This window comes from Ambystoma mexicanum, chromosome 11 (assembly GCF_040938575.1).
Source record: "Ambystoma mexicanum isolate Mex_15411 chromosome 11, UKY_AmexF1_1, whole genome shotgun sequence".
In the NCBI taxonomy this organism is placed as follows: domain Eukaryota; kingdom Metazoa; phylum Chordata; class Amphibia; order Caudata; family Ambystomatidae; genus Ambystoma; species Ambystoma mexicanum.
Genome location: NC_090934.1, coordinates 1,403,496,211 through 1,403,511,474, shown reverse-complemented (window position 1 = coordinate 1,403,511,474; position 15,264 = coordinate 1,403,496,211). Strand labels below are relative to the sequence as shown.

At 44.6% G+C, this 15,264-nt stretch overlaps 1 protein-coding gene across 2 annotated transcripts in view; it reads right to left on the bottom strand.

The window, feature by feature from the left end:
- Positions 1 to 15,264, bottom strand: part of LINS1 (lines homolog 1) — a 142,450-nt gene that overhangs the window by 39,126 nt on the left and 88,060 nt on the right. For both annotated transcript variants that reach the window (XM_069625031.1, XM_069625032.1), the window contains exon 5: positions 1,988 to 2,596. In XM_069625031.1, the coding sequence (XP_069481132.1) occupies positions 1,988 to 2,596 (609 nt within the window). The remainder of the gene's footprint in view (positions 1 to 1,987; positions 2,597 to 15,264) is intronic.

Sequence of the window (15,264 nt, the reverse complement as noted above, 5' to 3'; positions counted from 1 at the left end):
CTGTAATTACCCAACCTCGCGGGATATGTCAGATACACTGATCGGGTGTGAGTGTTTTCTCCCACAGCGAGCTGTCCGTGAAAGTGTTGGAGAGGGGAAAAGGGGGTAGGGGTAAGGTTCCCACGTTTCCTACCTGAAAGGATAGGGCACAGGTGTTAGCGGGAGCTATACTGCGTCCTCCGGTGTCTCACTCCCATAAAACCCCTCACCCAGGCGATCCTACCGCATTGGTCCACCCCCAGGAACTGGATCCAAAAGCAATGGCTGTGTCCTGGCCACCTGGACAGATCCCCCCCTGGGACTAGCGGGTGAGACACCTTCTAGTTTCTCACAGCAGTGGCACAGGACCCTGGGTATTGATGAATTGCAGGTCGTGGAGGTCACAGCACTTGCAGGGAGGGCGCAAAATGCAGTTCATCCTGGGACTGGTTAGGCCCATCAGTCCAGGGAGACAGTCATCTCGCTCAGATTTTCTCTGTTGGTCAGATGTGGCGGTCAGGACAACAGCAGTTACTGGTACTGGCTGGTGTCTTCTTCCTTCAGGCTTCTTCTTCAGATTCTTCTGACCCAGTGGTCGACTTCTTGAGTTTCTGCTCCAGGACCTATGAGTGTATGCAGGAACACTGGCTGAGCCCACCAATCACATCCCATGCAATATTTAAAACATGGAAAAGGCTGTTCAATGGTGGCAGCCAACCGCACAGTCTGAACTGGTTTCCCTCAGGCACTCTGCAGCACAAAGGGCTGGGGGGTTTCAGTGGAGTCTCCCCTCTTCCTGTCCTGTCAGTCACTCAAAGACCCCTTGCAGGCTTTCCAAGGAAATCCCAACGAAGACAAAGGAATTAGAGGAACCTCCTCCACCCAGGTAAGAAGAAGACGACCTAAAGTCATCTCGTTAAGGACTTACAAAAGTACAGCCACCATTTTGGGTCAATGGTGAGCTTTGTGTCCACTACGGCAGCTGTGATGACAGCCTCAGAAAGTTGTGCAAAAGGAACAATGCCACCATCCTGAAAAGAGTGACTTATCACAGTAACTAAAACATTACTGGAGAAGTGAGAAAAGGGATACAATACTCCCCTCTGCACTCCTCATAAGGTGGGGTGTGCAGATCTCACAAAAGAAAGCACAGGTAGGATAAAAAAGTATCCCTGCCTTGGTAACAAGGGTATTAACCAAGGGGAAATAAAGAAACAGTACAGAGGAAGCTTTAGGAGCTTCCAGTAACACTGCACCGAAAGGGCTGTGTGCTACTTCAGTAAAATGTAGACAGTAAAGATGGAGGAAAGCAGGACTCGAAACAATATACCAAAAAGAGGTAAAAAGGGTTCCCAAGAATAGAGATAAAGAAGGAGCGAGTGTGGAAAAAAGTGTCCTACTCACTCAGCAGAATCAGTCAAAAATCCATGCGTCCATCAAAAAGTGCGGGGGGACTCGCAGGTGGAGAGAATTTCACTCAAGAAGGAACATCTACTCTAAAAGCTACTTTTTATGCTTTGCTGCAGTTGCACTGCTAAATTAATGATTCAAGCAATTCTAGTAGGAGACATCGATGGTCACAAGTGCTACGTCCAATGAAGCATTATTAATCGTTGTCAAAAAATCTATTATCTGTGCTCCACAAATTGTATCAATAACATTCACAGGTATTGGAATTTCACAAAAAGACACATTTTGTTGCATGCAAGTGATAAGATATTTTTATCTTCATTTAATTTGTTTGTTATCAATAGCAATGCCAAGATGCGTTTCGTGCACCATGTGTCCAAACAGAAAAAATAGGACTCCTTTCAAAATTACAAAACCAATTAATTAGATTGATGCAATATGTGGATCACAGATTATAGATTTTTAGATACAGAACAACTAAGCCAGAAAAGTAGTTTCCACAGGAGCCACCCCCCTAAGCTGAAAAGGTAGTTACCAGCAAGATAAATTCCAGTGAACGACAGGACAGAACACACACACAAAACCAACAAAAGATTACCTTGCATCAACCCATTATTTGAGCTTTCCATTTGGACCTTGGTTTCCAATGCTTTCAGTAATGTCAAGCTCAGTGCTCCAAGCTGAACCAGGTCTGGACCAGTTTGAATGTCATCTTCTGAATGTACATGAGATCCTCCAAAGAAGCTGGCTCCAGCGCTCACAGGTATCTGCTGCAACAGCCCAAAATTTACAACTCGCAGGACCTCGTTAGACAGCAGCAGCAGGTCGGTCTCCAGGAAAGGATCCCGCAGTAATGGGGAAGCCGCCAGTGGCCCGCACAAAAAGTCTTGACCCGCTTTCCAGAGAAGAACCTTCTTTAGCAGAAGAACCAGCTTCTTGCTAATGTAGTATTGAATAGGGGATGAAAGTATGGCCAGTGCTTTCGAAGTACATAGGAAGAGGACCCTTTGGCAGGCAAAATGGGATTTCAGCGCAAGCCTAGAGGCCACCAGAATTTCAAGTAAATCCAGAAAAGTTGACAAGTTGTTTGCAGTTTTATGGTTCAGTGGTATGGTCTGGTCAGCGCCATCGGAGTAAGGTGATAACATGGAGCTATAAAATCTTTCAAAGACGCTGTCCAAAGGAGGGAGGAGTTTCTTCAAAGATTCTGGAAAAGCACAACCATTAGATTACGATTGGAAGCAGTGATACAAATATACAGATTGCTTTAGTCAACTATTTGCTCATCAACCAAAATATATGTTCAAAGATAAGGCTGATTGTGTTAGTACATTTTTAAAATGAAACAAAATTCAAACACTGGGTCTACTGGACTATAACTAGGGTGATATAATGCATTGGCTTTTTAAAGTAGATCATCCTTATAGCAGCTACAAACATGAGGAAGAGTAGTGGCCATTTCATTCACATATGCAGGCAAGAGAGTATTTTTATTTATTTATTGGACATTTGTATGGCACCTACACACAGCTGTTTTCAGGCGCCACAAGACAAGAAGGGGGGTACATGGGAAATCGTAAAAAAAACAACGAAGAACGAACGGTTATATTGGCCTACAGTGCAAGTGCATGACAAGGTGATATGTGCAAGGGGGGGGCGTAAAGGGGGTAACTGCAGGAGTGGAGTCCCCCACAGGGCAATTAGGGGTGTGGGGGGGAAGTGCTGGTCAGGCCAAGGCGGCAAGTGCCAGGGGAAAGAGGGGGACGGAGGGAAAGACGTGTGCAGTGGGCAGGGAGGACTGAGCTGGGATAGTCTGGGAAAGGGAGCCCATGGGCAAGTGCTGGCAAAGGATGCTGGGGGGGGGGGTAGTGTGGCCCCTGTATGACCCTGAAGGGACTAGGCCCCACTCGCAGCGGCAGATGGATAGTTTAGCGTGGGGGGGGGGAGAGAAAGGGAAGGTCTTGAGAAGTTTCTGGAACTTCCGAAGATCCAGCTCAAGTCTGGGGGATGTGGGGGTCTGTTCCAGAGGGACAAGGAAAGGGATCTACCTCCCACTCTCTGCTTGGAGAAACATTTGATGTGCAGAGAGTTGAAGTCAGAAGACCAAAGGACTCTGGCCGGGAGGTATTTCCGGGAGAGACAGCTGGATGTAGAGGGGTCCCAGGCCCTCAACAGCATTGTGGATGATGCAAAGGGTCTTGAATTTGATCCCTGCAGTTACCGAGAGCCAGAGGAGAGATTTTAGGGCTGGAGAGATGCAGTCCCTGGGCTTGAGGCCAAGGATAACACTTGCAGTCCTATTCACGATTATTTGGAGGGGGTGAAGGGAGGAAAGAGGCAGGTTGAGGAAGAGGGTGTTGACGTCGTCAAGCCTACAGAGAACCAGAGCTCTGGAGACAATGAGCTTCAGGGGGAAGATGAAGAAAGGTAGATGCCACTGAGGAGATGGAGCTGAAAACTGGACTTCTTGGCAAGGTCTGTGATGTGTGGAGAGAAAGCAAGAGAGGAGTCAAAGATGTTCCCGATGTTTTTTGCCTCACAAGTGGGTGAAGGGAAGGGGACCCAAGGAGTCTGGCCAGAGAGTGGGGTGGGGGGGAACAAGGGACAGGCGTCCCGGACAGAAGGTTGGCATTAAGCCAGAGATCATTGGCAGAACACCATGCCTGAATAGCAGTCAGGCAGTCAAGTATGAGTGAGGAAGAGAAGGTGGAGGTAGGGGAAGGCAGCCCAAAAGAGAGCGGTCATCATCATTAGCTTTTATTCGGAATAAAATCCATCAAGCCTAACAACAAATACAAATTGCAGGTTGTGTTCAACTATTAACCCCCAACAATAGCGATATCCTTGTTCCTCTGTCGCCCTTTTCTACATATGTAGCGTGCAGTTGCATAATTAACGTTTAAGAATAAACACTGCTCTAAAAACAATAATGCAGGAACAACATGGCAGATATTATAATCTAAGAATATTGGTCGCGAATCGATTCTTCTTAGTCGTATAGTCTTTTCACATGCAAGGAGGAAATGTACCAGTGTTTCTTTAAAGAGACCACAAAATGGGCAACTTGCAGGGGCGTCATCTCTCCAAAATACAGTAAAAGCTGCTACAGGTAATATTCCAAGTCTAAAATGTATATACAGTGATCTCTCCAGTGGCGGGCATACTACATCTAAATAGGCCAGAGTAAGTTTTATTTTCGAACTTGGATGAATAAGTGCCTGTAAGGGTACAGGGCAGTAGCAGTGAGCACGGGGGGGGGGGGGGGGGGGTAACTTCGTTTTGGCCTATTACCTGGTGATTAAGTTGTAAAATAAACTACTGGCACTCAATTTCAGGGGGTAGTGTGCTGTGTTCTGTGCTTTGAGTTGTGCGCCGCATGGCGCCGGCGCCCAGTGGGAGACTGGCTCTCTTTGATCCCACTGACCAGAGGTGGTAATACGTGTGCAGAGCTCTGCAGAGTGGTAGTTTTCTGTGGGCTCTTTGAACCGTTATAGACACATAAAAGAATTGTGTCTACAATCTGACTGTATCCACCATAATAAACGCAACACAGCGGCATTTGTGAGTTGTGTGTCGGTTTATCTTCTGAACCCACTGCAATAACAGACCTAATACAATTCAACTGCAGGCAAAAGGTAGAAGAAATAAAGGTGAGAAAAAAAGGGAGACTGTTGGAGATAATACTCCTTTGATCCCTTTTTATTACCATCTCATCTCCTAAAATAAAGTGTGGAACTGCACTTGAATAATAATAATCTCATACAAAACGAACAACAATAATTCGTATTGAGCATCCACTACGATACTCAATAAAGAGCTCTGCAAAACTGAGAAATGTCCTCCCGTTACAATCTGAGGAGTGGTCCCTTTGCCGATGACCTAAGAGCTCCTCAGTGGGACGGGAGGTCATGGAAATCTTCGCAGGTTGAAGAAAACATTCCAGGTCCAGATATTCCGACTACCCTGATAAAAGATACTAACCTAGTGGAAGTTCAAATTCATCAAGAACCTCAAGCCGATAAGACACCAGCAGAAGACCTCTTGAGAGATACAATTAAAAACATTCCATCCACTTTACTAAGGGACTTCACTTTGACATCAACAAATATAAAAAGGGACTATTGATCATTATTTCCAGAAACTAAGGCATAATAGCCCGAGTGCCCTCACTTCAAACTCCCTGAGGCTCTTAAACTAGGATCCCAACTCAATGACTGAGAATAGACAACCAGAACTACCAATCTCAGTAATAGATCTTTCAAGGACTCCTAACCACCTTTTGAGCTTAACCCAAAATCCATTATACCAAGGACAGAGATTGAACTCAACAGAAGCTTTTCGAAGAGAGTCAGCTGCATTTGATGAACTAAAAATAGATCATCTTGCACATAGATCCTCGGCAAGATCCTAAAGAAGGGGATCCAACCCTACCAGCATTGAATTATGTTCTGAATTCATTGGTGAAAGTGTTAAAACTTCTTAAAAGGGATGTGCAGACACATACAGGAATCCTGATGGAAATGACAAAAGATATTGAACAATTCGAATTCACAGTGGTAGGGCACAGCAACGTAATAAACTGCTCAGTATTGCCCACACTGATAAGGATGGAAGATGGCTTCTCCAAACAAAGTGAAGATCTAAGTGAAATTAAACAACAACTATCTTCTTTGCTAACGGAGGACTCTGAGATTAAGGACTTGTTAACAAAAACAATTCTAGACAAACAAATACTTTAAAACAGCAGGAAACTGACAAGAAAAAAGATGACATTCAGCCAGGGTTGAACATACTTACTGATGATACTCCTCTATCGGAGTCTGCGATGGAAGAATTCTGCCGCCTGGCACAGGTTGCAGATTTATTATTTGAACAGTCTCCAGAAAACCAAGATGAAAAAATTGAGATATCAACACAAGAAGTAATTGCAAATGAAACTCCATGGAAGAGGAGTACACAGCAATCATATAAGAGTCGTAGAAGGGAAAGGCGGAAAAACCAAAAACCAAATCATACGTCCTCCAAGTCTAGATGTAGACAGGACAAGAAAACAAAAAACATGAAAGGTTCAAAAATATGGAGATCAAACGTGAATAGCTTTGTAAAGAGGATCTCGATCCGGGGGATAACCAAGAAAATCATATCGAACTGGAAAAGAACGATCAGAATCTGGAAGTAGAATCCCCACTGTATGAAGTACAGGGCGGAACAGTATCAAAAAAGCAAAAAAAACAACAAAAGAAAAAAAATCCTGCTAATATTGTCTCAGAAAAAGTAAAATAAGTAGAAATGAACAAAAAAAAAATCAATGGGCACTCAGACAGAAGTAAAATCTACAAATGTAGACAAAAGTCCATATCAGCAGGACGCCGTCAGATCAAAGACAACAGGGAAGCTGCTAAAACTTGCACCAATATTCTTACCTAAACAGAAAATTGTTTCTAAAGACCTAATACTGAGAGAGATCGGTTTGAGGATTGCCCCAATATTTAACATGACAAGAGCAAAAGCGGGAAGCACATCGGAACCGCAGACAGACTATTCACAGGGCGAGATCAAAGATTCTTTACCCAAATTGGAGATTAAGAAACCAGACCAATGCGTAGGAACTGGAAATGAAGGGAGCGGGACTCCATCACTGATAACACACTCTTCCGAAGTTATGATTGAAAATACTATGAACTCCAAAGAAGAGCTTACACCTTATGCGGTCCCGAGACTTTGGTTTACTAATGAAGAAAATAGACAGTCTGGTAAACCTTTGAATAGGGGAGCGATCTTGTTATTAGTAAAAAAAACTTCCCGAATTATATCTATTTTCAATAAAAGATACTGATTATGTTTGCTTTCCGGAATCGGGCCGCACCAGTTTAGCTGAAGTTGGATTTGTTTCTAAAATGGGGGTTAAGGCTTTTCTAAATGTGAGAGAAAAGTTGCGTTGTTTAGGACTTGAAGTGTATGATAAATTGCCGTTTTATGGCAGAGTAGTTGAAGGAGCCGAGGAAAATGGAGCTGCCCAGGGACAAGTTCCTTGTGTACAAGTCAGACAGCAAAAAACGAAAGATGGCCAATCCAAAGAGGGGTCCCAATCACTTTCCTGGCCAATGCTACCAGAAATAATCATGCAAGTATGTCAGAAACTGGGGGTTGTGCAGGCATCTCTTTAGTAGCAAAAATCTAAAAATCACTAGCTGGAATACACGATGCTCTAGCTCATTTAGAAACAACGAAATGAGAGCCATGTTATTCGGGGAGAGCGACTTGATTCTACTACAAGAAACCTGGTTAGTCAATACACCAGAACTGGAGGGTTTCAACCTGCCAATTCAACCAGCATATAGTAAAGCCAAGGGTCGACCTATGGGGGGGGGGGGGTTTATTGATTGATTGCAGAAGGGCTTTATTTAATGAAATAGCAGCTACACCCTATAAACAAGAAGGAATTCTCTTGGTAAGAGCAGTCACTCTCCCTGGCAATGCAACAGCTAAGGAGATAATTATCAATTTATATTGGAACCCGGCCAGGGAAAAATTACTGGAATTCCTAGAGTCAATTTCGGTAGTCCTCAGCGACATCAGGATCACCTTCCCCGGGGCCTTTATAGTAGCTGCAGGAGACTTAAATTCACAATGCATTAAAATTAAACATACATCTGGCAAGGGAAGAATGAAAGAAATAACTAATGGCAGAAAGTGGTTGGATTTCTTTGACGAATGGGATCTAAAACTTTTAAAAGGATCGGTTGAAGGGGACGTTCCGCCCGCCACCACTTGGGGGAGGGGGGACACAGAGTCAACATTGGACTATGTCTTCTTATCCACAAACTGGTTCGGGAAATGTACACATTTTGCCATTAAAGATGGGGGTACACGTGACCATAAGCGATTGGTAACACAAATAAGTTGGAGCTGTAGGGACACAATAGAGGTGTGGGACAATCGAGTAGTCGTAAATGCCAAGAAAAATCGCCTTGTTAAATACCAGAGTGAAGGTGCTTGTCTAAATGATGGTCTGGACAGACTCCATAACTGGGATTGTCCCGAAGTCTTATATCAAAACTGCCTGCCGCTCACTTTCCATGACTTCATATGGTCAATTGATTGCCCAAAGAGCATTAAGAAGGGTCATCAGCAAACCCATAAACATCACTTTGATGAAGCAATATGGGAAAGAAAATGTGAGACACGGAGACAACTAAGATTAGCTAGAAAGACGGCAAGGAGTAAATTAGACCTTGTAGTGGAGATAAGAAAAATTAAAAACAACTTTAGGAGTTGGTCCAGACATCATAGAGAAGAGCTGTGGCAAAACGATGGAGAAGAAATGTTACATGCTCTGCAAAACAACTCGTCACGTAACTTTTGGTCTCTCATCAACCCACTCAAAATTGATCAAGATATAGCTCAAATGAATAATGTACCCGAACCGAGCTGGTTGACCCATTTTTGTGACAAATAACACAAACCACAGGGAGAGCCGATCTTCAGGGGTGGAGATGGAAATTGGGGGTTGAATTTTGATAGAGAGGATGTTTTGAACTTGATCAATAAATCCCCTGCGTCTAGATCTGTGGGCCCCAATGGTCTCACTTACCAAGTTTTCAAAGGAAATGGGACGTTGTGGGCAGAAATTGTGTATGCCTTATTTAGGGGAGTGATTGACAATAGATCGATTCCTCCCTCCTGGAGGTCGGTGATTATAGTCCCCATTTTCAAGAAGGGAGATCATAGAAATCCAACAAGTTACAGGCCAATTACGTTGTTGGATGTGGAGAGTAAGCTGTTCACTAGTTTAATACTAAGAGAATTGGAAACCTGGGCAAAAGAGAATAACATAATTCCCAAACAGCAAACAGGGTTCAGGAGAGGCCACTCTACATCTTTGAATGGTATTATACTAGCCTCGCTAACAAACCATAAAGCTAAAAAAAAACATAGGTAGACTCTATGGCGCGTTTGTTGACCTGTCAAGCGCCTTTGATATGGTGAATCGGGATAAGCTCTGGGTCAAGATGGAGCAGAAAGGTGCTCTGAAAACTCTGTTAAACATTCTAGTAAACCTCCACGAAGGAAATTCAGCTAGAGTAAGACTAAATCTAGCGGGACACCTATCAGATTACATAAGTATAAATAGGGGTGTAAGACAAGGGTGTATGGTGGCACCATTTCTTTTCAAGTTTTATCTGGGAGACTTTGGACAGTTTATAGAGTCCTCAGCACTGGCAAGCACCAAGGTGGGTTCATTAGCCATTAAATGGCTTATGTACGCAGACGACATTGTCCTACTAGATAGGACTCCTGTCGGTCTGCAAAGATTGCTCAACGCACTTGACTCGTATATGAAAGTAAATGATTTGGTGGTAAATCTGGAGAAATCAAGGGTTGTAGCCTTTGGAAGTAAGGGCACTAAAGGAGCTAGATATCCTTGGTCAATAGGTGGTTGTTAGATTCCAGTGGTAAAAGAAGTTGTGTACCTTGGCGTTATTCTGCATGCGGTCCCTACAGTTGGGACACAGTATGGAGAACTACTGACCAAATGTACACAACTAATAGCACAAATGAGGAAGATTTTGAATCTGTACAGTAAAATAACTATTATGCCAATAATTAAGCTCTATTTGGCAAAAATTATTCCTGTGCTACTGTATGGAATTGAGGCAAAACCTCTATTATGGTCAATGGATTGGCAAAAACTTGAGTTATATCTGGAAGCAGGTATTAGGTTTGCCCAGAGGCCTGCAGACTGCCACTCTTAGATATGAATTAGGTTTAAAATCTCTTAAGATCGCAGCAGAGTGGAAATTACTCTCTTTATATAGGTCCATTGTGGCGCCTATGCCTAATACACTGTACGAAGACCTTCTAGATAACTTGAATTCAGACACCTCTCTAACTTTGAGAGAACTTAGACAGGTGGCAGAAAATCTATTGATCTACTGCGAACAAGACAAACACACTTTGATCACAAACCCATTGAAGGTCAAGAAAGCCATGACAATAAGAGATTGGATCACCACAATAGATACAGTGAGGTCTTCTTGCATCCCCACATGTTTTTTTAAGTATGGGAAAAAGCAGGGTTTTGTTCCTAGGTATTTGATGAAGTTCCCAGATGCAAAAGGAAGGCAGAATTTCTTGCGAGTACGCTTGAATTTGATCAAGACGGGTGAAGTATTGACCAAATGGGGACTTACAGAAGCGACTAGGAGTCTATGTACGGAATGCTCAGACCCAAGGAAACAAACGCTGGAGCACCTATTGAGATTCTGCAATGGTACCTGGGATATAAGGGTTAAATACCTGGGTAACTCAGTCAGGTCACTCGACCGGTTGTCATCAAGTGCCTTTTGGGAAAGAATGATTGCCGGCCACGAAACCAAATTGACACTAAATGTAATAAGAGTATTGCAATACACAGGTTTCATCCCACAAAAATATTGGTAACTCAATAGGGTACTGGATGGGAGATGTGTTTGTATGACATTTTATTCTCGACTGTTGTCCAATTATTTTCTTTTCTTTTTTTTATCAAGTGAAAATTGTATGAACTTGTATTAATGCTGTAATGGACTTAGAGTAATTTTATGAAAAATGTGTAAAACACCCAAATGCAGTTATATCACAATAAAAAAAAAAAGAAATATTCGGAACTCCAGCTAATATGGGCCCAGTTTTAAGTTTGCAGCATCCACTGTTAAGTTCTCGAGTGCTCTTCAATTCATGCTTGCTTTGAGTGGTTTTGTTTCCTGCGTAGTCACAGCATGCAGGTTTTCCCAAAGATCAGGTATATCTAGGTTCAGGAGTGCTGCTTTAACATGAGCAAACTATTTAAGGTTCTTCCCTCCGCTTAGACTCAAGATATGAGCCAAGCCTTCATGGTACTTTTCCAGCCGCTTGGTATTCCATGCTCTAAGCCAGTACAAAACAGGTTTAAAAGAAACTTGGGATGCGACTGGTGTATGCTCAAGCTTGAAGTGGAGCAATGAAGAGGGTGCACTAACTGGAAGCAGCAATAGTTTAAGGAATTTGTTTTCAAAAGAACTTAGTTTATTGGTATTTGAAAAGCCCCAGAGTTCCCCCCCATGTAGTGTGGCCGGCAGGGCTTGTTTTTGGAGCAGTTCCAGGGCTGGGGAAATGGCCCCACTGCCATGTTTGTGAAAAAAATACGAAATCCCACCACTATACTTCTCCAGTGGGACCACTGTTTTAGAGGCCTCTGCTCACCACCGACCATTATCTTGGAAACGCACGCCCAAATAATCAAAGTGGGCCACTTATTCAATAACAGCGTCACTAGAAGCAAAGGATCTGTTTTTAAAAAAGGGGGGGGGAGGGTTAAACACCGTCACTTTTGATCTATAAGAATTCAACCTTAAAAAATGGGACTTGCACTTGCTCTGAAAAATAGATAAGGAATTCTTAAGACCTTAACGAGATGCGTGTCGTCTGCGTAACACTGGAAATGATGGGAGATCAGGTAGGCCAGACGGGCAAGATAGATGTTGAAGAGCTATTGGGATAGGATAGAGCCCCGAGGGATGCCACAGGTAGAGAGTGAGTTGGGAGAGAGAAAAGGACCCATTTGCACTTGGGAGGGTCTGTTAGAGAGGAAGGAGGTCAGCCACGCCAGTGCCCTGTCTGGGATGCATAGGGTATCAAGGAGACGGTTTATGAGGATGGAGCGGTTGACTGTGTCAAAAGCAGAAGCAAGATCGAGGAGGAGCAGAACAGACCGTATTAGAGCCCAAATTAGAGAGTAGATCTTCACGGTTGTTCAGGAGAGCAGTTTCTGCGTCTCTGGGTGCCCTGAAACAGGACTGGTGGCCATGGAGGCAGCCAGCCATTTCGGTGTGGTCGGTCAGTTGAAGGATGACCAGCTTCTCCATGAGTTTGCCCAAAAAGGGGTGATGGAGATAGGGCGATAGTTAGCTGGACAGGAAGGGTCAGTGGACGGCTTTTTTAGGAGAAGGTGCACAAGTAAGTGCTTAAGGGGTTGAGGAAAGGAGCCTGCAAAAGAGTGCTTACAGAAGTCAGCCAAGGCAGGGGCGAGGGTGGCAATGTTGTCCTTGGTGGTTCAAGCGGAGCAGGGGAGCACCTGTTTAGAGGAGGCTTTCATAAAGTGGTTAACTCTAGAGATCTCATCGAGAGCAATGGGAGACAAAGAGGAGAGCATGGGGGAAGAGAGCAGAGAGAAGGGAGCGGGCGGGGAAGGAGCAGATGACAAAGCACAGGATGTCCAGAGTTTGAGGAAAAATGGTCAGCCAGTGCAGAACAGAGGGCCTGGCAGGGAGGAGGAGACTCTGGTAGGGTTGGCAAGTTCCTTGCAGATTTTAAGGATTTCCAGAGATGCAAGCTTGGACATCAGCCCTCTTCTTGGAGCAGATGGGGAGACAGTATTGCCTTTAGAGTAGGCGACAGGCCAGTTTGTCCGAGAATAAGCTAGATGCCCGTCACTTCCACTGTGCCGCTTTGCACTTGCATTTCAAAGCGGCCAAGTCGGAAGCATACCAAGAGTTGCATTTGGAGGAAGGCTTCATACGGATCCTCATGATGGAGGCAAGTATAGCCAGGGTTTTGGAGATAGAGATATGAAGGTTAGCTAGAACAGAGGGAGAGTCTGGTGAAGGAAGAGGCAAATGCAGAGACTATTACCATAACTACGTACTCAAAACATCAATAGTTACCTTGGAAACATAAATGTATAAGTCTTAGGAATGGAAGCTTAGAAAGAACCACAGAGAAAAAAAAGAAAGCAATACGTTGACGTTTTGCCACAGTTGGAGTGCATGCGTTTCGTAAATTAATTTAAATGTAAATCCCACTGCTGCAAATATTTTCTCTATTCACTAACCAAATTATGTCTGCATTTCTACACAAGGTTGAATGTTTTTTAATGCTGGCTGTGTGTATTTTGTGGCCAGCGTAACTGCTAAATGATTGAACTGTTATGGTAACGGCTCTCTGCCCCACAGTTGTGGTGTGCTCCTTGTGCCACAGAGGTTCCTTCTTTACCATCAAGGACTAATAAGCAAAATATGTCCAGGGTCCCAGCCTAGAGACTACAGGCACCTTCTCCCAATCCATTATTGGGCCACTCACCTTCAAGCGCTTATGTAACAAGATGCCTACGCCCCTCCACCCCTCCGTCCCTCTTTTAGAATCCCTGGAGGCCAAATAGGCCTAGCCAATCTGCCAATTAGGGATACAATGTTCCTCCTCTGCTATAAGCCTAGTTTCCTGCAACAAAAACATGTCCAAACCAGATCTTCAGAACTCCCGAGCAACAAGGAACAGCGTAGTCAGAGAATTCAAACCCTTGTCATTCAAAGTGCCCACCTTTGGTTGACCTGCCCACCTTCCCCTACCCCTTCCTCCCTCTACTTCCACCATGGCAACAGTAGCCCATCCCCTCCAAACATCCCCTTATAACAGCAACCCCCAAAACCTACAGAAACAACCCCTACCGTCTGCATCAGACACCCCCGCAAGGGAACAAAACTGTTTTTTTCCCCCGAGACACCCATCTGCAAATGGCCCACCAGGATTAACTCACCCCAGCCTATTCTCAACAACATATCCCCACCAGTCACCCCATAGCCCTCAAGCACTACATCCCCCAGTTTATGAAAATACACCCCAGGATCATTATGCCGCTCCAAGACTACAGTCACTTCACTGGAAATGGCATGTTCAGTCTCAAACATTTTCTGTCACCAGGCCCTCTTTTCCACTAGGCTGGCCATGGTCCACAGTCGACTCGTCGCCTGCTGAAAGATTCTGCCCGTTCGGTACTTCCTCCGAGAGAAGTCATAAAACCTGGGAAGCATCTGTCCTGTTGGTGATCCTATAATCTGTACCGTTGACGTCAAATATTAGTGCAAACGGGTAGGCCCATCTATATCTGATCCCCTTTTCATTAATTTAGCCACAAGGTCGGTGGTTGACAGTCCCTGCGACAGGCCAATGTAAAGTTTGATAGGTCCTGGTAAATTCATATCACAGCTCCCTCACATTGAATATTCCAGAGGAGTTTTGCTAGCTCCAAAACAGCTACATCTGCCTTCTTCCCATATCTATGGAAGCGAACCACCAACCTGGGGCTGCCCCCCCCCCCACCTCTATGTGCTCTGTCAATCGCAACCTCCTTAGCACTTTCTTTGAGAAAAAGGGAATTAAGTGCCTTGACCTTTTTCGTGACATCGTCTGACATCTCCCCTCATTGCCCTGGCTGAATACCTGTAGATTGTTCCTAATTTCCCTGTTCTTCAAATCATCAAGATTCAGCTAGACATCTTCCCTCTCCAGGTCCAGTAATGTAGCATCATATTTAATCTCTAGAAAGACCGCCCTGAGTCTATTGTTTTCAAAGCCCTCAATTTTACAGTCCAATTCATCCACCCTCACTTGTGGATCCAAAATCAAGACCTAGTTATCACCTCAGAGCTTTAATCTCCTGCAAAATGTCATGGATATCCTCCTTGGTGGCCGGGGTTAGCATCGTTTGTGTCATCCCCTCCCTCCTGTGGCTGCACAGCTGTCGCATTCCCATGCCTCCACTCGCCATCCTCGCATCTCTCAGAAACTGTTGTAGGGCCTGGATACATCAGGTGAGCTTTCCCCCTCCAGCTTGTAGCACCTCTCTTCGACCGATTCCCCAACTCACACTCTCCCAGTAACATTCATCCACCTTGTTACTCACCACGCCAGTCAGGGTCTTCACCCGCCAGTGGCCACTCGATGGGGCAGAGGTGGTGGAGCACTCGCACTGACGCAAGGAGTCCTCCGGGGACCTCAATGGGATGTTCTGGTCCATCCCGCTCGCAGTCATTCCCAACATAGAATAATGGTCACTTCAACTATTATGGGAGCTCCTGC